Genomic DNA, 23,037 nt, shown 5'->3' with positions numbered 1-23,037 from the left:
TGTATACACACACGTTGTACTGAAGTACAAAGACAATGAGTCCACAGTTTAAGGAGGACCTGAACCAACAAACATCAAGAAATTGTCTAAAAGAGGCAAGTAGACAGCCACTCGTGCATCCACCTTGGAAAAATATTATTTAACTTTACCCCTAAAAGTTAAATTAAGTGTCAATTTTTCTTTCAAATTTGTCTTAAAAAAAAACCATATTTTAATCTGTGTATTAGATATGAAGAAGCCTGGAAATAGACACTAGCTTGAAGATGGTCCCTCAGGGATAAAGAAAAATCCAAAACATCCCTCCTTTCTTATCTTAAAACTATAATATTTAAAGCCCACTTGCCACACTAAAAAACAACAGTAGAACTAAACAAGTCAAAATAGTTGAAAAGGATCCTTCCTCTTTCCAAGCGAGGAAGCTAACTACGAAACCTCTCACTTGCCACTTTTATATAACCCTCCAATCTCAAAAACCAAAACCCACAATCAAAACAACAATCAAATAGAAAAAGACTCTCCAACATCATCTATGGATTCTTCTTCACATCAACAACAGCAAAAAGAACAAGACCAATCAACTTTAGATCTCATAACCCAACACCTTCTTACTGATTTCTATTCCTTCGAAACCTTTGTCTCAAACATCCATCACAGCACCACCTCCACTCTTAGCCAACGCAAGCCACCTCTTGCCACCATTGCAGTTCCTACTATTGCACCAGTGGCTCAGGAGGATGATCAAAGGCATTACAGAGGTGTGAGGCGAAGACCGTGGGGTAAGTATGCAGCTGAGATCAGAGACCCTAAAAAGAAAGGTGTTCGTGTCTGGTTAGGGACTTTTGACACAGCCATGGAAGCTGCAAGAAGTTACGACAAGGCTGCTTTCAAACTACGAGGAAGCAAAGCTATTCTTAACTTCCCACTCGAAGCAGGAAAGCACGCAGACTTAGGAGACAACAACAACAACAACAACAACAAGACTCTGTCTTTAAAAGAAAAGAGGAAGAGACAAGTACCCGAAGATGAAAGCTACCTGAGGAGCCATAAAACTGTTAAGAGAGAAGAAGCTCAGGCTCAGGTTGATGCTTGTCCATTGACGCCGTCTAGTTGGATGGGGTTTTGGGACGGAGCAGACAGTAAAGATATGGGAATATTCTCCGTGCCTCCATTACCTCCTTCTCCATCTCTTGGATACTCTCAACTCGTGCTTACTTAAGCTTTTGGATCAAACTGGTACATTAGGTGACATCCGCAACTTTGGATTACTTTCACACAAGCAAACATCAAAACGATGACAATAAACTGAGCTTGTAAATCTTAAGGGTTGTAATCATTAGTTGACTGTAATACTTTTACCATATTCATTCATTCACCTTAAATCCAGTTCTTTCTACTATTCCTTTAAATGCTCAAGATGATTGTTTTCTTATAGAACAAGAGGAAGTTCAAACTTACAGGATCATGGCAAAGAACCTTTAAACAATACGATGGCCAAGAATCCAAGACTTCGGTTGCCATCTACTCGTGCAGACACCCATAAACCAGATGCACTCACTTTGCTTCAACCCTATAAATCTCACCATAGAACCAAAAATTGCATCATTTAATAAACTAGATGGCAGCATATAGTTCGATAACAGCTGGCCCATTGGTTACTGATGATACTGAACTACATTCTTACAAACCAGCTCCAAGAAAAGCTGGACTTAACATTCAAGAGAACCAAAAGATAAGATATCTACATTCGCAAGCATGTAGTACATAAATAAATTGACTACAATTCCATGGCCAATGGAAGGGTCCTATAGAAAGAAAACTACTATGGTTCACATTCGCAATACAATGAAACTATTTTAACCAAGCAGATAACATGCTGCAAAACATCAAATCAAGTGCATCTTCGATCAAAAACCAAGTTCCATTTCAGACTCCAAATTCTCTCATTCTCTGTTGGATATCTGAAGCGGTAATTCCACATAAGAATGAATATATATATGTATGTACACACACGCGTTATGCTGAAGAAAACCATTGAACTGAAGTACAAAAGGGAAAAGGCAACAGCTTAAGGAGGTCTTGAACCTACAAACCTGTCTTTGCCAGATCATCACCAATTTCCAGAATGCAGAGATACAGAATGCCCAAGACACAGAAGTTCATTAAGTTTAAAAAACCTACACCATTCCTTTGTCACCCTCTCCACCTGATCTTCGGCTTCCAGATGTACTTTATGCTTAAGGTCAGAGGGGAATACTGGATATGAGAATGTGGTGGCATTTTAGTACTCACCCTGACTGTTAGGACGTTGATTATAAGTGACACCGCCAACTCAGAATGAGGAATTCTTCTAGATAAAAAAATTATACAGTTACACAACTTCCAGTTAAGAACGCTATTTGATACTTTCCATTGCACAATATCGTCATTACATGATACAATTGAATTGAACAAGATTTCCTTTGCTGCTAATACCATGTATCAAATACATTGGTCATAATCAACATCTTGCTACCTGTGCAATCACAGAGAAAATGAGATGATTTTATAGTGTAAACAACAACGTGACATATAAACGCCCGACTGGAAAACTGTTGCTTTACTATAAGAAACTTGAGTCCTTAGTTATCTTGTCCCAGACTCGTGATGAAAGTTTTACTGATCTAGGCATGGAAATGATCAATGATATGCTCTATGACATCTGCTCCTTCTATATGCATATCTTCATTTTTAACCTGTAAATGGCATAACATAGGCTGTTAGACTTCACATTTATACTAGAGAGTATGTGGAGATTCATTCTATCAGAATCAATTAACACTATGCTATCGGTCAAGCTTATAACAACAGAAAGATAACCATCACGAAAAGGTGCAGTTAAAACGCTTAGGAGGGAGAATAAAATGTTATATCTTCCGACACGTGAGAGATGACAGGAGAGACTGACCTGTATAACACTATGGGCAGCGAACCTCTGCCTGCTACTGTGAAAGCTAACATCAACTTTTTCCCATGACACAGAGGACAGACCTTTGATCATTTCTTCTGCAAAATCAGCAAGGCATTATGTTCTTAGATACATCATGCTGTATATTAAAACAAGAAAGCAGACGCAATACAAATGATAGACCAACATATGAATTGTTTGCACTGAACACTAAATTCTTTTACCAGCTAATGAGATCTAAGGTATAGAAAATAGAAATAAAAATCAGAGAACTGAGCAATAAGTTCTACAACAAGAATAATAAACGCCTAAACAGTCAATACATTATCAAGTGCAAGCTAACCTTCTATGTCATCTGAATGATTCTCGCCTTCTGGTATGTCCTCAGCATCACATGCCTTACAGAGTTCTTCGTAAACAATATGAGGATACTTCTCATTCAGAGAATCTTCCCACTGTTAAACAAGTAACAATACATAAATCGTATCAAAATTCTGAATCAAATGAAGTAAACCAGTCAGAGTAAGATACCTTAGGCAATTCACTATCGCGTCTAATAGATGCAGTCTTCCAGCCAACGACGTCTATTCAGATCAAGTGAAGGAAAGGAAATGTAATTTCAAATGCTAAAAAGCACATTTCTACAAGTAACACACATAAAGGATACGATCATGGCCCACATTTGAATAAGCCACTCGTCTTTGGAAGACACGCAGTGCAGATCTGCAATAGAGGAAAACGTTTTCTAGTGAGAACATCTTTGAGACATGGTTCGGTCAACTAACTTGAGACAAATGGAGCATAGGCTGGCATACATGAAATGACAATCACCGGAATCTTCCACCATGCGTCGAAGCAAGGGTGGTTTTCCCTCATCTTCATCTTTCAAGAAAAGGTGGCGGCCCGTTCTTTTAAATATCCAATGGATAATGAGGCCTGCAACTTTCTCAATGGAAGAAAACCCAAAAAGAAACGGGACCTGAAAGAAAAGAACAAAATTGTTCCAATTCCTATGAGAATAACATATAGACATAAGTGAAATGATAAAAACATATTTCCATGGTTCAAGAGAGCAAGTGTCAGTTATATCTTATATGCATTACGTTGGGGAAAGTTGGGTAAAACAAACTGCCTGGTTTAAAGTAACTTTATTAAGATAACATAGGAGTCATGCCCATTTTGTTTGTTATCTTTACATTTTTACCAGAATCATGTTACGCAATGAACTTTGTAGAAGAAAAATCATTTCATATTCAAAAAATTGTAAAGACGGTTTAGCAAAACGACTCAGTACAATAAACACACTATGAAATGCACATAAGAAGAGTTACCTGTTTATTACCCATTGAACCCAAATGTGGAGTAGCTACAGTAATAAAGTTGACAGCCTCTAGTCCACATATTGTGCCTTTAGGAGGCTTTTCACTAGTGTCTGCTAATGAGTCGTTCAAATCTTCCAGATTAGCTGGCTTGTACAATTTCCCAATTGCATATCTTGCAGCAAGCCCTCCCAAAGAATGTGCGACAAAGGAGATTTTCCGGATATTTGGCTTCTTTTGAATAATATCAAGGACCTGACCATACAATTCATTACATCAAACAGATCCAACTTGGCTAATAAAAGAGAGAGAGAAAAAAGTAAGTATGTGATGGCTTACCTCAGTTGCAAGACGTTCACCCATTACATCCACACCATCTAGAGTAAGCGCAGACACATTCTTTTCACTACCTGCTTATATAAACGGTAATATCATAAGGATCTTGAACAATTCAAGTCTAGAGTTTTATGGTTAAATTGCCATCTCAATTAATGGGAATTTCTTAAAAAGGCAACTTTCTAAAATCAACACGAACACCATTGAAGAGAGCAAGGATACTCACAATGAACAAAAACTTTGTCAGGTAGCTTTTTAACGAACTGATCAGCTCCAAACTTCCAATCATCCGTACTACAGAAACCAAATTAAGGAAATAACATTACAATTCTCTCCTTCTATATTACTTCAAACGAAATTCACAACTCCAGCCGGAGAGAGAAGAGAGAGAGAGAGAGAGCTATTGTATTAAACCTTCCCAAGATGCCATGGACCATAACGACGAGGTGATCAGCGGAAGAAGAATCAGAATTCTGACAACTCCAAACATCAAGGCTGCCATCGATAGACTCAGCGGAGCAAACACCGTTCTCCTCTTGCTTCTTCTCCATGGTATCGATCCAAGGAGTCAAACAAAAGTCGGATCAAAATTGAAATCCGAATTCGATCCGATCAGATCCCAGTTACAACCAATTTCAGGATGGTATTCTGGGTACGATACAATGAGCCAATGGGATGAGGAAAATGGTGGGAAGTTAAAATATGAGGATAAGATTTGGGAAGAGTAGAAGAAAGTGTGTACTTGCCAGAGAAGTAACCCGAAGACAGAAACAAAAAAAAACACGATAAAATACCGACTTGAGGTCGGCTTCGTCAGGGACGATACCGACTTCCCTGGGATACTATTTTACTAACTCCATCGTACGCCATTGCTATTTTTGTTTTGTTTTCTTAATTAATTAAATCGAGAAAACTGAAGCTACAGATATTTTGACTATTTTTTTTCGTTCTGGAAAAAACGAAAATATCTTTGACTTTACGGATTTATCCTAATGATAGAGATTATGTTAATTCGTTATGATCGAACTCTGCACATTGAATTGTGTTTCTCCATCCATTGTAATCTGTATTGAAGTAAGAGTTCGAATAAAAGGTGTATACGCCTTTCTTTTGCTATTGATGAGTTCATACAATGTTACTCAATTCGCACTATTGGGTTATACAACTTTTCTTGCTATAGATCAAATTGATTCAAAGCCTTTTGCATTATGATGCAGTCAAATATCCTCTTCTTCACCACATCGTACGTTCATTAACTTAACACAAGTCGCAAAATCGTTTGTTCCTAATTCTTTTTATGCTTAATTACTTGTTTCTATAAAATTCAGGTTAAGAGAATAAAATTCTCATGTTTTTACGATAAGATCAGGCAATCAATAATTAATCTTAACATGATTCAGTCAATTCATTATCAATATTTGCATTAAAGAATTGTATCGCACAAGTTCAACAATTGCAATATTATATAAATTTGTTCTGTATGAATGTATTAGATTCAGAAGCTAATTCGGTTGACATTCACTTGTAGATGCACAAAGCAACTCTCAGATCAAGTGTTGGATTAGATTAATTTTGCTTCATCATTATCACCAACTCTAATTACGTTTCTTCCCTAACTAAACCTAATTCAAATGAAAACACAAACATACAGGCTTCTACAAAACAAAATAAAGTGTACAAGGGAGATCACTCAGTAGTGGCTAGTGATTTTAGGTTCGATTCTGCCAGCAATTCTCTTCAGCTATATCAGAAGAGGGAGCTGTATATCCTCATCGTAATCTCCTTTACACCCCCAATCAATCACAACATCAATACATTTCGAAAACCATTGAAAACCAAAAACAATTCTCGAAAAAAACCCAATTGATTTGTGAAAACTCAATACCAATTAAAAATTATAGATTTGCGAAACCGAATAAAAACAAAATAAAAGGGAAAGAGAGAGGAAGGCTCAGTTCAGCGGGAGTATCGACACAGAAACGAATCAACCAATAATGGATGAAACGCCTCATTCCGGTCTGTTGAGCTTGAAATTTCCGAGTCGTCACTGCCAACTCTATCTCTCTATATATATTATCTATCAACGATCAACAAAAAATCTTTAAAAAGCTCATAAACCCTAAAACTACTAAACATCCTAAAGAAAACGATTAGAACATGAGAAGAGAGAATCCTAGATGCAACTGAACTGATGATGAATACGATCCCGGCGATTGCTTTCAATTTATAAGGGACGTCATTAGGGTTTTCCGTAGGTCTTCGGTAAAAATTCGGCAAAAGCCCATTTTCGGCCCGTTAAGAGGTTTCATAATATGTGCTGCTTTGATTATCCATCATACCCACGGATGTTTTGGTTTAAATTCGGTTCGTTTGAATTTGGTCTAATCTGGTTCAGGCTTGGAATTGAAATCTGGTTTAAAGTTTCTTCTCCTCTGTTTGTTAATTTTTCTCTTTAATTTACGGGAAAATGGACGCATTGAGAGCTTCTTACGGAGACGCTTCATCGGACTCCGACACAGATGATCTTTCTCCGGCGTGTTCCGTTTCTGCGAATTCCGGCGAGAAATCAACCGCTGAGAAGCAAGAGAATGAGTTGATTTCCTTACCTCCTCCGCCGCTTTCGCTTCTCGAATCCATTGTATCCACAGGTGATGCTCACTAACTTGTTACTCTCAATCTGATTCATACGGATAGCTCTCTCATCACTTTTTTCTTTCGTCTTTTCTTTGAATCTGAAGGTTCGGTGGATTACTTCACAACAGAGTCTGGGGTTCGAGTAAGAAACTTCCCTCACGTCGATGGCAATTACGCTTTGCACGTTTACATCCCTGGTAAATATCTCTTTTCCAGAATCTGAGCTTCTGCGTTATTCAATCTATCAATGGTCTTGCTAACTAGGATAAGTATGTTCTCTAGGATGTATTGATTAAGTGTATGATGTGTATCACTTGTTTTTGGATTCTAGTTATTATACCTCCATTGCCAAAGAAGGAGATTGTCTGCTTTTTAAAGAGGGTTGCATCAGTTGTTCCTCAACTTCATTTGGTTGAGGCTGATGTGCCACTCAGCATTCTATGCAAGGATGACCACAAGTTTGAGCGTGCATTGGGGAGAGAGTTCCATATAAGCTTGGGAAGGAGTGTTCCCCTGCGTGTTCATCAAATTAGCTCAGTGGTTTCTATGCTTAAACAAAAGCTTCAGTTTCATAAGAGGTAAAAGATCATTTCTTTTATACCATATGAACCGATTACGATGGGATTTGTGAATTGTTTTCTGTTTTGGTTTTGGACAGATACTTGATTGATTTCAATAAGTGGGAGGTTTTTGTGAATGATGACTGTACTCGCTCTTTCCTTTCTTTGGAAATCACGACTTCAGGACTATCTGAGGTAATGCTGTACAACAAAAAAGTTACCTTGAATGTGAGCTTTATGCATTCTCGGTACCTCGTGTTTGGTATTTGCACTGACGTTCATATCTTTGATTCAGATAAGCAAGCAAATCGATGCTGTTAATGAAGTTTACAAGCTTCACAATCTGCCAGAGTTCTACAAGGTCCACTTGTTATTCTATATAAAAGCTTGATTGTATGGAACTATTGTACCAACACTTTACCCATTGTGTTTGCCTCAATTTTTTCCTATAGGATCCGCGGCCGCATATATCCTTGGTCTGGGCGTTGGGTGACATTAGGAATTCCCTAAAGGGAGCTGTTGACGGGGAACTGAGAAAGCTAAGAGCTGGTGGTTGTGTGCAGAATCGTATATTCGCCACTAAGTTTTCTGGGATTGAGTGTAAGATTGGAAACAAAACACATAAAATATGTAAACTCCCAGATGAATAAGAAAATCCCAATTTCTGTGTTTGAACACCTATATCAGTTATGCATTTGTTAGTGTAACGAAATAGAAGCACAAATTGATATGTTTCTAGGGTATTCCACATTATATGTCTGCATAACTCTTACAAGAAAGGGTCTTTAGATCATAACAACAATGGTGATTTCTCGATAGCGCAACAATAGGTCTTGTAATTAGGACAATGTAGATATTAAAGTGGCTATTATATTACAAAACGTTTCCATGAAAGTCATATCATGGAACAAACTTTTTGTAACCTGGATTCCAAGAATTGTCCGAGCATGTTAATAGGCTTCTCGAGCAACCTCATCAGACTCGGGGTGGCAGCAGCGAGGATGGATGTGATGAGAATGCAGTAAAGCTTGACCTGATCAGGTGCAATGCTGGTCATGGCTGTGTTGTGCGAGAAATACATTGCCATCATACAGATCTGAAGCTGGAACCGCAATGGGAACCCGAGGGTGAGAATGTTGAGCATAGAAAGTGAAACTGAAAACCCAATTGTGTTAAAGAACACAAACATAGTGAAAGCGATTCCATTGAAGGTCCCCATGATAGATTGCCCTGCTATATGAGCTTGTTGAATTGTAGCATTTGCGCTCGTTTTGTTCTGGGATACAGCAGGTATTGAGCTATCTTGCCAAGTTCCACCTGGTGGAGTCAAGCTGGCCTGAAACGTGGCTGTGGCGACTAGTGAAGCCACCACCAGCAATGCGCTACGTGCTTCTGATGGTGAGTCTCTGTGCTTTTTGAAAGTGAAGTACTTAACAAGCTCTTTGTGACTTCCGCACTCCATTGTTGTCTCTTGGCATGTGGAGGTAGAAGTGGTTCTCTCCACATTGGTGGTACCAACGTCTCGCCCTCTTTGAGCTCCAGCTTCGATGAGTTTCTCATAGATTTCTCTATCGCCAGCTTCGCTCGGAAACATAACTAGCAAATCCAGTGCAGAGAGACCCATCTTGTTCATAGCATTCACCTCAAATGACCTTGACTCTTCTGGTATTGCCTGAACCAACACTTCCATCACCTATCAGATTTTTTAAAAGATCAGATTGTGATTCTACTCAAAGTAAAATATTTAACCGCGATATAATTTATCTTACTTGGCGATTTTTTTTCCAGGTCGCAAGATGAAGAGCAGTGTTACCTTGTTCATCTTTCTTGTACAATAAGTCAATTCGATTCTTCTCTGTGATCAAATCAACAATGGCCATGACTGCTCCAGTCTCTTGGTGCAAAACAGCAAGGTGCAAAGCAGTTTGACCTTGGACCGTCTCGTCTTCTACGCAATCAACACAGTTCGACACTAACTCTCTGATCACATCGATTTTCCCTCTCATCGTTGCTAGATGAAGTGGAGTCTTTCCATCTTTACCTTTTAACCGGCAAAACTTCTTATCAATGCCCAAAATTGCCTTCACGGTCTCTACTTGACCAGCTGCTGCTGCCGCATGAAGAGGGCTAAAACCTTCTTTGTCCAAGTCAAAGACAAAACCTGACCGCTGCCGGAGAATCTTCCCGCCGATGACATACTCTTCACGCCTAGGGTTAAAGGAGTTATGGAGAGGATCCGACACAATCTCCTTTGGTAAATGAGTCTCAAAGGCATCCATTTTGGTGATGATGCAGAAGAGAGAGAGGAGATAGGTTTGAATATACAATGAAGGTGTGTACCCATCACTACAATCGCTTGAAGTTATTCTATTACAAAACTACATTTGACATTTGACTTCGTAACATATGTAAGAATTCCTTAAATGGAACAAATGCATACATTACAAGTGTCAGTTCTTGTATATTATATCTTTGTGAGTTGTATTTGTTTAAAACCAGATATTCTGACCCGCAGACCACACCAACCGTACGAGTAGTAGAGACCAAATTCACAACAGTTTTGAGTAATAAAATAAGTTTCAGATAGTCAAAAGACCAAGTCAGATCTTAGCCGAATTGACTTATCTCTCATCAGTTTCACATGATGGAAACTTACGAAACTGTGTTTTTGTTGAAGTCAGTTTGTTAGAACAAGGATACAACAAAAGAATAGAAATCATAGACGAAAAAGCAATAAATCAAGTGAAAACTTGTGTGGTATTTGGTATACTGTTTTGTTACGAGCAAAGTCAATGGTGTAGGCGTGTAGCAAAAGGAGTATATTATCCCTAGCGTGAACAAATCAAGACAACTCCGTTTCTGCCTTTAAGCCTGACTAGTTTGCCATGCATCTTCTCCATACTGCAATTTCTCATTGAACTAAAGAAGAGACAGTTGTTGTTATTAAGCAAAAGAAAATAATAGACACTCCTGTTTCCTATAAATCACTTTAATCTCTTAAGTTTTCTCTGTGGAGGAACCCTTCTCTCGTGGAAAGTTTCACATTAACTTCCTGAACCACAATCAAAATCATATGATCCATAAAAGGGCCGTATTTGGATTGTTCAATTTCAACGTCAGATGCTAATACAGTATCAGATAGCTTCTGCTTCTAAAGACCAGGAATTGCCTCAAGGTTATACTTTTCTTCAGCTTTTGGAGTTTCGCCTTCTCGGCTCTCCTGCGTTTTTGGTTTCTTCAATGCATCTAGAGTCTGGAGATATGTATAGGATGAATTCCGAGGGTATTTGCTGCTAGGATTGCTTATTTGACTAGCAAGAAACCGACGGATGAGTCCCCTCAGAAATGGAGCCATTGTATCTGGTTCATATTCTAGGTAGTACATGATTCCTCCCATACATCCACAGAATAAAGCCACCTGGTTTCATTAATTGGAATAAAACATCACTTCCATTGCTAAAACTTAAATGGGGAAGAAAGTTGGAAATAACAACGGTGGTTTGTATTGTACCTCCGCGTTTTTAATATCGGGAAGAAGGTGACGGTTAATAAGTATCTCCCACAGAGAATCTCCTGCTCGTGGAAGAACGTATAGGGCAAGCTCAGAGCGTCTAGGTTTTTTCTCCAGCATAACTGAAAGGGCGGCTACACCACCCGCAAACCAATAAACGAGCTTGTGGTCCTTGGTTGCAACTTTTCTATGGGCACATATGAAAGCCTGGAGCAATTGGTTAACAGATAATTAGGAGTATGTATTTGGAATGGTTTTAGAAGACTATATGTGCAAAAGGATGGGACACAATCAAATGTCAAAATCAGATACCTGAAAAATGCCAACAAAAGCAGACAAGAAGGAAGTCGATCTAACAGAATCTCTGATTGCATGCCAAGATGTCCGGTAAGGAGACGCCATGAACTGAAAGTGTAGGATGGCATAAGAAAATTTAGATAATGTCTGACGAAAAAATAAACCATAAGATTCTGAATGACTTAAACGGCAGAGTTTTAGGCAAAAGCTTTACCTTTTGCAGGTGTAGAACAACATATGGGACAAATGTCAGGGAGAAGTATAATGGAAATGTTTTCTTGAATGTAGCTGACATTGCATTAGCATTTTGGGCCAGACAGTTAGTGTTTGGATGAATAGCTGAACAAGGAATGATGGAAGCAAACTCTTCCACATTCACGTCAATAGCTGAGTTTTTACTAGATATATAGTCTGACAAGGAGGCTACATCGATTGGACCACCTCTGCAGCATTCTCTTACAGCCTGATAGACAGGCCTTGCAACTGGACCAGTCTTCTGAATAAATTCTCTATATGATTTTGGCAGGGTTTCAGGACGCATTATAAAGGCATACATAACCTGCACCCACCTCATTGCAACAAAATCAGTTTGCAGATAATGATCACTACTAAATCAGATTAGAGAGAATATGCATGGTACACAAAACTTTTCTTCAACATCTGTACCACTTCCATACTAGTATTCAGAACACTAAAACAGGCAGAAAAAGAGACGAATTTCAATAACCTGAGAACATGCAAGAGAAAAAAGTAATGAATCTCCATGTCTCCAATGGCTTCCCCAAAGATGGAATTTGTTCTTTGACTTTGCGGAATTATAAGTCGCCTATTAATAAAAAGAATCATCAGACTCTCAAAATCGTACGACAAACAACACTATGACCATAGATATACCTGGCCTAATCTAGCCAAGAGGTATAGAGCAAGTGTGCGCCGCTGGTTGGAATCATCTAAAGCCAGGACAGACAAACCCGCAATTGAACCTGCTAAGACTCTGCTCCACCCTTAATCAAAGTCATAATAAGGTATATACTTTTCAAGCACTATGCACAAGGAAACAGGAGAAGCAATGAAGCATATAAAAAAAGAGATACAACAATACGAGCACAAAAATACAGTAGCCAACATAAAACAAAAAATAGACTTACGAATTCAATGGCGTCTCTTTCTTTCTCCACTTCCTCAAACAGCATCTAAGGGCGTGATACGAGCCGGTAAAGCCACCAAAAAGTAGACCAATACGACATGCCTCTTCCCTCACTATCAAATCTTTCTCCGAGACAAGTTGCTGCAACCATAGCGCATGTGTGAGTTAATCACATATTCCAAGGACTCAGGGAATTATTAAGAGAACTTGCAGGGGGACCTAAGCAAACAACTTTGTTCCACACATCCTAGACAAAAGTCAAACACCTCACAGGTGCATCTAGCAGAGAGGAACAAACATGTGTATCCCATCTGGAAAATTTAACCGTGTATTTGGAAAATAAGAACACAACATGGCAATGCTTGAAAACGAGAAGAGATGATAGAACTTATATCAAGATTCGAACACCTTAGCCTCTTCATAACAACATCTGAACCATTTTGGAACCGTCTCATATTTCTAAGTCGAAGTCAAAGACCACCATTGGCCCTAATTTCAAAAGAGTCGTATCAATCGATGAAGCAGACTCGTAGGACTCTTAAGTCTCCATAACTTAGCAAACAAAAACCATCGAAATTGCCACAAAAACAATCCCACATATATCTGAATATCCTCACCTTGAGATCAAGAAGCGACGAATAAGACTGTCCCCTAGCGAGCTTGAAAGCGCGAAGAAGGATTCCGATCCCAACTCGAACACCATAAGAGAGAAGAAAGCTCTGACATAAATTGCCGATGGCATTGGCTACACAAGAAACGTCAGCGTGATCACAAAGCTCCGCATGAGATCCACGCGCCGCTGAGCGCTGTCTAGCCTGAAGCTCGGCCATGGCATCGCGTAGCCTCTCCTCCGCCTCGCGAAGCCGGCGCACATCAGCCTCCGAGCTGTCTTGAGATAAAGGAGAAATCGGTGGAGGCGACGAAGAAGGATCCAAAACCGGCTTGGAGAACGAAGAAGGCATCGTGTGGGGGGGGATTGAGGAATTGAATTCGGAAAGCTTTCAAGCTCTTGTAGCTATGGAAATGATGCAATCATAGATAAAAAAAAATGTTGGGAGCAGTGAAGAAGAAGAAGCGATTGGGATATGATGCTATGACACGTCATTAATTTTTGATTTTTTTTGGGTCAATATTTCTTTATTTGGGAAAAATACAAAAAAATATTTTTTTTTACCATAAAACCGAAAGTGTAATAAAAAAAGCAGCCAGTATCTTGCAGGGATTAATATCCATTTTCAGCAGATATATACGTTTCTGCTAGGCATTCTGTTTTTGTTCCAAAAGATTGGATACTCCACTTAAATATATTGATATGGTCTGTGGATATGAATATGTAGATACATATACAAATAATATAAGGGGATGACAAAAAAAAATTCAGACAAATTCAAATAATATAAAAGATTGATTCAATGGTAAAAGGAGGTAAATCTCGCCACCTGGGTTCGAATAGCATTGGTCATAGAGGTTCGAGATTTAACATGGTTTTCTCCGGTTCCACAAAAGTCTTTAGATGTCAGTTTTTTTTTCATAATTAAATATCCACTATTTTGAACTAATTATATTTTTTAATTATTTTTTGTGTTTTCGGATATTTGCAGATAATCAAAATTTTAACGAATATATGATCATATGATATTAAAAATTTCTAAAGTACTAATATACATATCCTAATAAAAACAGATACATGTTCAGTTAACATAATTAATTGTTTTGTCCTAACCCAAAACTAAAACATTCATTTGGAATATTGTTGTACAGCAGTTAATTAGATTGCTCTATATATTGATAATTTTTTTGGTAACAGTCATTTTAGAAAGAAGGAAAATGACAAAACATTTTGATTTTGTTACTTAATAGAAAAATACTTTTCTCATTTTAAAACCACATTTCTAATTCATTAGATTGAACCTCTGATTGCTCTTTGATCATTCCTAAACCTAAAACCAAATTTTCTCCTCTTGATTTTTCAAACTCCCCCTAAATCAGACATATTTGATTTTTGATTAAAGCATACAAAATTTGTTGGGAGAACCATCAAAATTATTGAAACTAATATTGCACAAATACTGTAATAATCAAAATTACTCAAAAAAACTAAACCAACCAAAATTCAAAAGTCCAGACGAATGCTAATTTTTGGTTCCGATATAAACAGTTAACTAAATTTCCGGTTTGGGGGTAAGCTTAAAACTTGGTTATACCCAAAACAGTACCGAGTTAAGATTGACAACGACCACCACCGCTAAGATTAATCTAAAATCCAATGAAACGAAAGCAGCAAGAAGACGACAACGACGACGGCGTAGAGAAGAAACCCGTCTCTACTACAGTCGTCGCCACTAGCTCAAACACCATGAGCACCGACCACCTAATTTTGCAGTCATCTTCGAAACTATCACATAAACAGGACTACATCTTCCATGGAGGTAAAAAACGAATCCTTCTCCATTCTTCGTTATCCCTTTAATCAATCAATCGTTTGATTTTGTTTATGTAGGGAGACGCCATGTGAGACCGTACTACTTCGAGTTCATTTCTCATGTAAGTGTTTTCATCTTTCTTCTTTTAGCCCGCCCTAGTTTTTTTTGCTCATACCACCAGAGAGTAGTCACAGGGAGATTGAAATTGATGATATAGGTGAACAAACGATGGACAGGGAAAACGATTGTGGATTTGTTCGCCGACGAGTTTAAAGGCCGGCCTCGTGAATATTATGTAAGTAATTTGCTCTTTCTCCTCTAATCTCAAGGAATTAGTTTTGAATGCTTTAGGGATTTTATGATATGTTGATGAATATTTTAGGTTGGTGCAGTCAAAAGTGGTAGAATCAAAGTTGATGGAGAGATTGTACCAGTTTCATACATTGTGAAATCATCCCAAAAGATTACTCACTTTCTCCACAGGTTGTTCTTCTTTTAACTAACTTATGCTAATTGAATTCAGTTTTTTTTTCTTTTTTGTTTGTTGCATTGAATGTGATTCAAATTCTAAATGTGTGAAAGGTTTCAGGCATGAACCACCGGTGATGATTGATGATGTTGTGATCCTTCATCAAGAGCCTGACGTTGTTACTGTCTGCAAACCAGCTTCTGTTCCTGTGAGTGTTTCATTAGATAATTTTTCAGTTCATGTTTGTCTCTTGAGAATATGAAACGTGTTTTATTCAGAATGATTGAATTAGACTCTACGCCAAATTTATCTAGTTTTCTTCTAGTTAGTACTATTTGAAGCGTTGTGAAATACGAAATTCACATTGTTGTATAATGCTTTTACTGCTTTTATGGTGTGCGATTTATATTCTGGTAAGGATGCCGATCTTTTCCGTCTTGTGTAGGTGCATCCATGTGGTCAATACCGTAAGAACACGGTTGTTGGAATCCTTGATGCTGAGCATGATCTAGGCACTCTCTTTCGTATCCAGCCAAATATATTTTGACAAGGATGCACAGTTTTAATTTACTCTTTTAATATAATACTATATGAGTTAGCCTTGCATCATCTCACAGCTATTCACCGATTAGACCGTTTGGTTTCTGGATTGCTCATCATAGCAAGAACTGCTGCAAAAGCTGATTTTTTTAGGCAACAGGTACTGGTAGAAGTTACTTTCATTTTGCTGTCCTGTACTGTAATTCCTAAGATGCTATTGGCTCTGGAATGTCGCACTTAGTACTTATCTTGATTGTTTCAGATTGAGGGTGGACTGGTGAAGAAACGTTATATTGCAAAGGTTATTGGCGTGTTCCCAGAAGATGAGGTTTGGAATCTTTCTAACGTTATTGAGGATTGGACATTTTATAATTACCAACTTCATAAACTGGACATGAGTGATGCTCATTATGATATTAATCAACATTAGAATTGATTTGAGGCCAGTCATAATTTCCAAATTCAAAATCTACCAGCTTATCTTGAGCGAGTTATAATATTACTTTGGACTTTTGGTTTGGAAATTAAATTGAAGTAGCTGCATGACTTCGATGTGTCAGATGGTAGTCGACGCTAACATAAATTATAATGGCAGTGAAGGAAGAAGCACTGCAGAGGTAAAGCCACAATATGCCTATAAATTCAAAGCATACAATCTTCCATTAGCCACTTATAAGTAAAAATATCAGAATGTGTATATGATTTATGCAGGACGCCATTTCAAGTGGTGATGATAAGAAGGTGAAGGGGAAGCCTGCATGTACCAAGTTCACTAGAATCGCTACTAATGGGACTCATAGCCTCGTCTCGTGTGAACCTGTTACAGGACGAACTCATCAAGTAAGCAAGTGATTATACATCAGTAGATCATGCGTATTTTATCAGCCCAATATACATAAACTGTGGTCAAAACTTATAAAGCTTCGGTCTCTCTAGATCTTATTAGCCATGAGAATATTAGATTAGAGAAGTTTTCGCCTTTTTGGGTTTCTCATTTTGGTTTGTGACGTTTGTAGATTCGAGTGCATCTTCAATATACAGGGCATCCCATAGCGAATGACCCACTTTATCTCAATCAACAAATAGATAATCTTGAGACCTATATCGCAAAAAGAATCGATGCGGGTGAGAGAAAGATTGTTTCCCCAGATGACTACGTGTATTCCACTGAAGATTTCAGCATCGATCCAATGTGCACAAACTGCCCAAAGTTGATCCCACAAGGGTAAAAAAAAAAAAGAATTGCAAAAACCACCACTGTATTATTGTTTTCATCCAAATGGTGTCTCATATTTCTAACTTATGCAGATATGAGGAGCATGACGAGGCTCTCTGGCTACATTGCGTTCAATACTCTGGAACTGGATGGGAATACGAGTGTCCTTATCCATCTTGGGCATCCCTTTAGCTACATTTATTTGATACTGTAATTCTTGCTACAAACACTTGTGGCAACTGTATTGTACACCGGTTCGACAAATATGCTGATTAGTGCTTACATGGAAGAGTATCAATTTTAATTCATTGGAATCAAAGATTTTCTCATTTATCGATTCATAGTTGTGTCATTATCATTAAAACCGTGTACATCGAAAGAGGACCACAAAAATTGGATTAGAGAGCCTAAGCTGTAGCAAAAGAGTTTACATATTATATATGAAACGAATTCTAACCATGCCATTCCAAATTAGTTTGATTTTCACAAGGCTTTTCAAAAACTCAACGAGACATCTGGTTGTTATGTTCATTTCTGGAACGCGAGAATCTGTCTATCAAACCCTTTGCTTGCACCGGACAAGCTTGATGTAAGATCTTCCACTGTTCTGAAACCAATCTGTGCCAAAACCAAAACACAAGTATGGAACATTAGGATCCCACCCCAAAACTTGCCAACAACATCAGGTTACAATAAAAAAAGCCAAAACTACATCTTTACACAAACTGGTCGTGCTGCATAACAATTCTGATCTACAATTTGTCCAAAACTTTAGTATAACTTTGAACCACACTTATACTATGCTTGAATCAATTTACAGCTCAAGTAGGTGTATGGCCGAACTAAGGAATAAAATTGAGTGGACAGAGTACCTTATCAAGAAGAATTTCTTGGAAACTGTCTGGTCGTAACACAATCTTTCGGTAATTCATTGCAGTTGTCTGCAAACACACAAGCCAAAGAAAGACTCAAACTATATATCTAGCTAACTTGTTCAATTTGAATGACATTTGCATATATACACACCTCTGAGACACGACGATTGTTTTCATAAGATTTCCAAGGCTGAGGTTCCATTACAAAGATACCACCCTGAAAAACAAAGTCAACTGTCAGTTGCGCATATGAAAAGCAAATAATAAACACCAGTTTAAGTACAATATACTTACCGGTTGAAGAAGACGCCAAATTTTCGAAAATAAGGTGATCAACCCATCATCACCCCAATTCAAATGAACCCATTTGGTCACACTTAAACTGCATAAAAGATTAAAAAAAAAAAATCATCAATAAAGCCGTTATTTTCGATTCCAGCATTAGAAAACCAAGACAGACAGGCTTAGTAACATAAGATTGTTTAACTAAAAATCCTGTGAGTCTTTTCTCAACTACAGTTGGAATTTAATAAGCACTTTGAGGTATAAATATTACCAAATAGTGACTGTTCTTTTGTTTCTAGCCCTTCCACAAGGCAGAGGCCAAACACACAAGTGAGTAAAGGAGCAAATTAAGAAAGGAATATAGTAATTTACCATAGAATTGTATCATAACGATTCTCGTCAAGATTTCGGGTTAGAACAAAATTCTCCTTCTGAAACGACACAATCTGAGACAGGTCCTTAGTTTCTGGGTTGTCTGCCTTTGTCTCGCCATTGGAGAGAGAAGTAGATTGCTCCACTGAACCATGTGCTCCATCTTTGCCCTCTGAACTAGAATTCTTTTCACTTGACTTAGCAGAATTCTGCATTCTGACAAACTTCCTAAGATGCCAGTGAGCATCCTCAATGCGACCTTCAATCAAAGAAACTTTTGTTCAATGCACAAGTTTCAAATATATACGTATCAGGAAAATGATATCCATTGTCCTGTGTTGTCACTTGAGTTAAACTTAATATACTTGATTAAATCAGACAAAAAATTCAGTTCCTACATAAAGCAGAACTTGGAAGATAACATAACAGCCAATAGTTCTTACTTGAATCAATATCAACTCCAAGAATGCTCCGGCAACCAAACTTTTTAGCTGAAGAAGTGGGAAAAAAAAAACAGATATCAGTAAACGATAATATTAATGGTCTATGCTAACAGAGAGATTTCAGACACAATGAAAACCCATTCACACTCTTACTAAAGCATTCTAATAAGGACATGTAACTACACCTCACAAAAGGCCACATTTTCAAATTTGAACTAGGAATTGAAAGATGTGAAACAGTTTAAGAGTAGAACATACCAATATGGATAGTCATAATGCCGCTGTTGCAGCCAATGTCAAGACAGTCCTTTCCCTGAAACCACTCTTTCTTCAATACTTTAAGCCGAGGGTCCTCATCTGTGTCATTGCTAATCTAACACATTACGTTTTATCATAAGAAATCCAAAATCAGATACGAACCAATATTAACATCAAAATGATGAGCAGAGTACGAAGACCATCAAAATTAACAAGTGGAGAGAGACTTACTCGGTAGCCATAGTAGTTTCTGTAGTTTCCAAAAGGATAAACTTCTTGGTTCTTCTTCTTCTTGCTTTGATTACAGTTCCCTTGTTGCTTCTGCTTCTGCTCGATTGGGACCTTCTCTTCATTAGCTACAACTTTCTCAATACTCTTCTCATTCTCTTGCTTCGGCTTCTGCTGGGTAGGGACTTTCTTCTCTTCATTAGCTACAACTTTCTCAATATTTTTGTCATTCTCACGGCTTCTCTTTCTCTTCTTTTTATCCTTCTTCTGATCGTTGTCCCGACCCATTCTCTCACTCTCACACTCCGATGGTTTCATATGTGCGACAGAACAATCACGCGGAGCTAGGGTTTCTATGTTACCGGCGATCAAGTCAATGATTATAATCGAAAAAAAGCGATTAGTCTAAACAGAGAGACTCGAAGAAGCTAGCGCTAGAAAGGTTTTTCCGTAGAGATTTAAGTTAAGCGGCGCAGAGCGAGGAAGAAGAAGAAGAACCGTCTTTGAAAACTCGAAAAGGGTTTAGCGAGTCTCTTTATTAAGTTGTTATCCTTTTTTGAAATTATATATATTTTCAAGCCTATTTCTGTAAATATACGAAGTACTTAGCCAGACTTACCTTGTGAAGCCATAAAGGGAACAGTTACAGACAGTTTTAGAGAATCTAGTTAAACAGAATCGGTCTCTAAAAATATATTCTCTCTATTAGGTTGAGAAGCGAATAAATTTTAGTGTCCAATTTGTTTACAAGATCTTTAAAACTGTAATTGTTAAACAAGTGAAACGATACCCAAAAAAATTACTGCAAAAAAGTATATGTTCGATGAGCCATCAAATTTGGGGTGACCATGATAAGGTTGTAACGAACCTTTTAACGGTCATCCTAAATTTGATGCCTCAACATCGAACACGTACCTTTCTTATAGTAACACATGCTTTGTGTGAGTACATGCTTTGTGTGCATCAGTCTATATCATTCCTTTTCTTTGGTCTACACGAAAATTGGGTTGCCTGCTCGAGAATTTGGCAAGAGTTAACAGTATCTTTTTTCCTGGAAAATTAGTTTCGGAAGATTCAAATCTTATCAAAACACACAAACCTAAAATAAAGAGTTAAAAAAATCGCAGTAACTGAGTGGCAGTCATTCTCAATGGAAAGCTTACGAGTTTTTTATGAGACTCGTGTTGAAAAAAGGATAAAGAACAAGGAAACTCAAAATGTTGCTCTTGTCATCAAATATTGTACAGAAATTTCTAAAAATATGATTCCCCCCTCTCTCCTCTCTTCTGCCCATACAATACAATTCTTCTTCTCCAACTCTTCTCGGTTTTAATCGAAACAACTGCGGCGCCCCATGAACCAAGTTGAGAATCGAGTTGATGATGATAAACACTTCCTGAACTGAAAGGCAGCTTGCTACTTTTAACACCAATTTGCCTTGATCAGTACGGTCTGTACCGCATGGCCCGTCTGAACCTGGGAACTCTCCTGCACAAAACCATAACAACCATTGTCAATGATGACTCCTCTCACTAATATATATATACCGAATCAAACATATAAATTTACCATATCGCCTCTTTTATAACAATCATTAGTTTTATATATACAACCCAACCATTCCTGGTTTTGTTTAAAAGAGAGGAATGCAGAGAAGTTTCTGGAACGCACCCATAGGCATATGGAGGATAGAATGGAGGTCCTGGCATAAATCCCCTCATGGGTCTAAAGGGACGCCTTCCTCGAAATTGCTTCATTCCAGGGACATTAGTTCTCTTTGCAGATACCTGAAAATGATTGTAAACTCAGTTTTGTTAATGACATATATATATTTAGATACATAGCCAATGGACTCCATGACAGTAAACGAGTTTTCACCTTTATCTGACGACCATGCAGTTCTGACTCATTCAAAATAAGAGAATTCTGAACAGCTTCTACTTCCACAAATTCCACATAGGCAAAACCTTTAGGTTGACCAAACTTGTCAGTCAGAATCGTAACCCTATTCACTGTCCCACAGGATTGAAAATGCTGCTGGACTTCCTCTGGAGTACATGCATAGTCCACCTAGTATACACAAAACCACAGCACAGAAAAGCAAAAGGAATCAGCGGGGACTAGCGCTTCACAGATACTAATAAAATCCACAAAGATGGGAAATAATGTTTTATGAATTTAAAAACATTATAAGCAACAATCAGTGATACTAAACACTCTTACAAACATAAATGAAAAAGGTGGGAATATTAATGGTGGATGCCTTACATTGCCAACATATATTGAACGTGAATCCACTTCTTCCTTCTCAGCTGAACTGACACCACCTGAAGGATCTTCATTGATATACAACAATAAAAAGGGCATTCACACGATTAGCTAAAGGTATTCTTGCCTGGTAAATTGGAATCGCTTTTCATCACTAAACACACAAAAACTAATTATGATTCCTTCCTATACCCAAACCCAGTAAATTTCATGAGAGATTCGTTGATTCACTACAAGATTCCAATACCCTAATCTATCAATTTAAGGTCTATTGTGAAGCTGAGCATATAAAGATTCAAGATTCTAAGCATGAGTTATAAAGCACAAACCTTGACCAGCACCCATATCTTTCTCAGCTTTGGCTTGCATTTCACGCAAAGCTCCAGCTTCTTCCTCGATCTCCTTAATTCGTTTCTTCATATCCTCCAAGTCCTATCATACAAAATCCAAGCAAAAACAACATACTAAATACAGTGACAAACAAGGAGGTGTCTATATATCTAAAAATTAGATCAAATACAGATCGAAGAAGGAGAATCAAAATACCCTAGAGCTAGAGCCTGGTTCAAGCTCCTCATCTCCGGCGGCGGCTCCTTCTTCTCCGCCGTGCTCTTCGTACTCCTCCGTATCCATCTCTCCTTCTTCCTCCTCTGGGATCTCTCCACCGTACACCTCGTGCTCTTGCTCATCGTGCAACGGCATCTTCGTCTCTCTCTCTCTTACTTTTATCTCTCACTCGGCGACTGTCGTAAAAAAGCGAAGAGAAACAGAAGTTTCGGAATTTTAGGGCTTGAAATCGGGAAAGAAAGGGATGGGAAGGTTTGTTCGTAATTAAATATAACCAAAAAGGATAATTTTGGAAATTAAACAAAATCTTTGAATAGATTCACCAAAGTAGACAACCCAACAAAT

General features: G+C 38.0%; 8 protein-coding genes and 3 non-coding genes across 12 annotated transcripts; 3 read left to right on the top strand and 8 right to left on the bottom strand.

The window, feature by feature from the left end:
- Positions 1–336: 336 nt before the first annotated feature.
- LOC17876873 (ethylene-responsive transcription factor ERF105) lies at positions 337–1,396 on the top strand. The gene has a single exon (XM_006280985.2). The coding sequence runs from the start codon at positions 530–532 to the stop codon at positions 1,214–1,216; it is 687 nt and encodes a 228-aa protein (XP_006281047.1). The 5' UTR covers positions 337–529; the 3' UTR covers positions 1,217–1,396.
- A 981-nt stretch (positions 1,397–2,377) lies between these two features.
- Positions 2,378–5,616, bottom strand: LOC17876529 (putative lipase YOR059C). Its single transcript, XM_006280638.2, has 10 exons — positions 5,014–5,616; positions 4,826–4,893; positions 4,603–4,673; positions 4,276–4,518; positions 3,760–3,923; positions 3,612–3,667; positions 3,476–3,528; positions 3,288–3,399; positions 2,945–3,042; positions 2,378–2,732 (listed from the first exon to the last, which is right to left on the bottom strand). Exons 1-10 carry the CDS (start codon positions 5,148–5,150, stop codon positions 2,661–2,663), a joined length of 1,074 nt encoding a protein of 357 aa, XP_006280700.1. The 5' UTR covers positions 5,151–5,616; the 3' UTR covers positions 2,378–2,660.
- A 349-nt stretch (positions 5,617–5,965) lies between these two features.
- On the top strand, positions 5,966–8,523 carry LOC17875186 (U6 snRNA phosphodiesterase). Of its 2 annotated transcripts, none has more exons than XM_023789527.1 (6): positions 5,966–7,247; positions 7,338–7,430; positions 7,565–7,811; positions 7,892–7,996; positions 8,098–8,154; positions 8,246–8,303. In XM_023789527.1, the coding sequence occupies exons 1-6, from the start codon at positions 7,067–7,069 to the stop codon at positions 8,301–8,303; spliced, it is 741 nt and encodes a 246-aa protein (XP_023645295.1). In that variant the 5' UTR covers positions 5,966–7,066. The 2 variants fall into 2 exon arrangements, with proteins under 2 accessions (XP_023645295.1, XP_006280896.1); XM_006280834.2 differs by having other exon boundaries at positions 5,985–7,247; positions 7,892–7,988; positions 8,089–8,154; positions 8,246–8,523.
- Positions 6,089–6,189, bottom strand: LOC111829104. The gene has a single exon (XR_002832663.1). It is a non-coding gene; the product is annotated as a small nucleolar RNA snoR31 (small nucleolar RNA).
- LOC111829128 lies at positions 6,286–6,382 on the bottom strand. The gene has a single exon (XR_002832686.1). It is a non-coding gene; the product is annotated as a small nucleolar RNA R30/Z108 (small nucleolar RNA).
- Positions 6,545–6,654, bottom strand: LOC111829096. Its single transcript, XR_002832655.1, has one exon. It is a non-coding gene; the product is annotated as a small nucleolar RNA Z107/R87 (small nucleolar RNA).
- Positions 8,524–10,127, bottom strand: LOC17875373 (ankyrin repeat-containing protein BDA1). The gene is made up of 2 exons (XM_006279750.2): positions 9,563–10,127; positions 8,524–9,486 (listed from the first exon to the last, which is right to left on the bottom strand). The coding sequence occupies exons 1-2, from the start codon at positions 10,070–10,072 to the stop codon at positions 8,689–8,691; spliced, it is 1,308 nt and encodes a 435-aa protein (XP_006279812.1). The 5' UTR covers positions 10,073–10,127; the 3' UTR covers positions 8,524–8,688.
- Positions 10,128–10,685: 558 nt separating this feature from the next.
- Positions 10,686–13,819, bottom strand: LOC17876248. The gene is made up of 8 exons (XM_006280230.2): positions 13,366–13,819; positions 12,750–12,889; positions 12,496–12,595; positions 12,329–12,427; positions 11,816–12,160; positions 11,617–11,709; positions 11,305–11,511; positions 10,686–11,211 (listed from the first exon to the last, which is right to left on the bottom strand). The coding sequence occupies exons 1-8, from the start codon at positions 13,708–13,710 to the stop codon at positions 10,945–10,947; spliced, it is 1,596 nt and encodes a 531-aa protein (XP_006280292.1). The 5' UTR covers positions 13,711–13,819; the 3' UTR covers positions 10,686–10,944.
- Positions 13,820–14,994: 1,175 nt separating this feature from the next.
- LOC17877281 (RNA pseudouridine synthase 7) lies at positions 14,995–17,725 on the top strand. The gene is made up of 12 exons (XM_006280524.2): positions 14,995–15,177; positions 15,249–15,292; positions 15,389–15,466; positions 15,554–15,654; positions 15,761–15,848; positions 16,086–16,164; positions 16,258–16,340; positions 16,443–16,508; positions 16,741–16,797; positions 16,892–17,020; positions 17,197–17,405; positions 17,489–17,725. Exons 1-12 carry the CDS (start codon positions 15,015–15,017, stop codon positions 17,586–17,588), a joined length of 1,197 nt encoding a protein of 398 aa, XP_006280586.1. The 5' UTR covers positions 14,995–15,014; the 3' UTR covers positions 17,589–17,725.
- A 53-nt stretch (positions 17,726–17,778) lies between these two features.
- On the bottom strand, positions 17,779–20,446 carry LOC17875878 (probable RNA methyltransferase At5g51130). The gene is made up of 8 exons (XM_006279723.2): positions 19,861–20,446; positions 19,630–19,744; positions 19,372–19,419; positions 18,929–19,187; positions 18,566–18,653; positions 18,423–18,488; positions 18,269–18,337; positions 17,779–18,014 (listed from the first exon to the last, which is right to left on the bottom strand). The coding sequence occupies exons 1-8, from the start codon at positions 20,173–20,175 to the stop codon at positions 17,925–17,927; spliced, it is 1,050 nt and encodes a 349-aa protein (XP_006279785.2). The 5' UTR covers positions 20,176–20,446; the 3' UTR covers positions 17,779–17,924.
- A 492-nt stretch (positions 20,447–20,938) lies between these two features.
- LOC17876906 (polyadenylate-binding protein 1) lies at positions 20,939–22,919 on the bottom strand. Its single transcript, XM_006280989.2, has 6 exons — positions 22,672–22,919; positions 22,455–22,557; positions 22,126–22,193; positions 21,736–21,927; positions 21,529–21,644; positions 20,939–21,345 (listed from the first exon to the last, which is right to left on the bottom strand). Exons 1-6 carry the CDS (start codon positions 22,825–22,827, stop codon positions 21,300–21,302), a joined length of 681 nt encoding a protein of 226 aa, XP_006281051.1. The 5' UTR covers positions 22,828–22,919; the 3' UTR covers positions 20,939–21,299.
- Positions 22,920–23,037: the final 118 nt, after the last annotated feature.

Source organism: Capsella rubella, unplaced genomic scaffold, assembly GCF_000375325.1.
Source record: "Capsella rubella cultivar Monte Gargano unplaced genomic scaffold, Caprub1_0 scaffold_8, whole genome shotgun sequence".
Lineage (NCBI taxonomy): Eukaryota > Viridiplantae > Streptophyta > Magnoliopsida > Brassicales > Brassicaceae > Capsella > Capsella rubella.
The sequence above is the reverse complement of the archived record's forward strand: the minus strand, read 5'-3'. Positions and strand labels throughout refer to the sequence as shown.

Coding starts and splice junctions, on each gene's coding strand:
- LOC17876873 (XM_006280985.2), top strand. CDS start 530: ATGGATTCTTCTTCACATCAACAACAGCAAAAAGAACAAGACCAATCA.
- LOC17876529 (XM_006280638.2), bottom strand. CDS start 5,150: ATGGAGAAGAAGCAAGAGGAGAACGGTGTTTGCTCCGCTGAGTCTATC. Junction 3,043..3,287: donor TCATTCAGATGACATAGAAG/GTTAGCTTGCAC, acceptor CTGATTTTGCAG/AAGAAATGATCAAAGGTCTG. Junction 2,733..2,944: donor CTGCCCATAGTGTTATACAG/GTCAGTCTCTCC, acceptor TGCCATTTACAG/GTTAAAAATGAAGATATGCA.
- LOC17875186 (XM_006280834.2), top strand. CDS start 7,067: ATGGACGCATTGAGAGCTTCTTACGGAGACGCTTCATCGGACTCCGAC. Junction 7,248..7,337: donor CGAATCCATTGTATCCACAG/GTGATGCTCACT, acceptor TTGAATCTGAAG/GTTCGGTGGATTACTTCACA. Junction 8,155..8,245: donor ATCTGCCAGAGTTCTACAAG/GTCCACTTGTTA, acceptor TTTTTCCTATAG/GATCCGCGGCCGCATATATC.
- LOC17875373 (XM_006279750.2), bottom strand. CDS start 10,072: ATGGATGCCTTTGAGACTCATTTACCAAAGGAGATTGTGTCGGATCCT. Junction 9,487..9,562: donor CCTGGAAAAAAAATCGCCAA/GTAAGATAAATT, acceptor AAAATCTGATAG/GTGATGGAAGTGTTGGTTCA.
- LOC17876248 (XM_006280230.2), bottom strand. CDS start 13,710: ATGCCTTCTTCGTTCTCCAAGCCGGTTTTGGATCCTTCTTCGTCGCCT. Junction 12,161..12,328: donor TTTCTCTTGCATGTTCTCAG/GTTATTGAAATT, acceptor AGGTGGGTGCAG/GTTATGTATGCCTTTATAAT. Junction 11,212..11,304: donor CCGATATTAAAAACGCGGAG/GTACAATACAAA, acceptor TAATGAAACCAG/GTGGCTTTATTCTGTGGATG.
- LOC17877281 (XM_006280524.2), top strand. CDS start 15,015: ATGAAACGAAAGCAGCAAGAAGACGACAACGACGACGGCGTAGAGAAG. Junction 15,655..15,760: donor ATTACTCACTTTCTCCACAG/GTTGTTCTTCTT, acceptor GAAAGGTTTCAG/GCATGAACCACCGGTGATGA. Junction 16,341..16,442: donor CTGATTTTTTTAGGCAACAG/GTACTGGTAGAA, acceptor TGATTGTTTCAG/ATTGAGGGTGGACTGGTGAA.
- LOC17875878 (XM_006279723.2), bottom strand. CDS start 20,175: ATGAAACCATCGGAGTGTGAGAGTGAGAGAATGGGTCGGGACAACGAT. Junction 19,188..19,371: donor TGGAGTTGATATTGATTCAA/GTAAGAACTATT, acceptor CTTTGATTGAAG/GTCGCATTGAGGATGCTCAC. Junction 18,489..18,565: donor TTTGGCGTCTTCTTCAACCG/GTAAGTATATTG, acceptor TTTGTTTTTCAG/GGTGGTATCTTTGTAATGGA.
- LOC17876906 (XM_006280989.2), bottom strand. CDS start 22,827: ATGCCGTTGCACGATGAGCAAGAGCACGAGGTGTACGGTGGAGAGATC. Junction 22,558..22,671: donor AACCAGGCTCTAGCTCTAGG/GTATTTTGATTC, acceptor TTTGTATGATAG/GACTTGGAGGATATGAAGAA. Junction 21,928..22,125: donor GTTCAATATATGTTGGCAAT/GTAAGGCATCCA, acceptor TGTGTATACTAG/GTGGACTATGCATGTACTCC.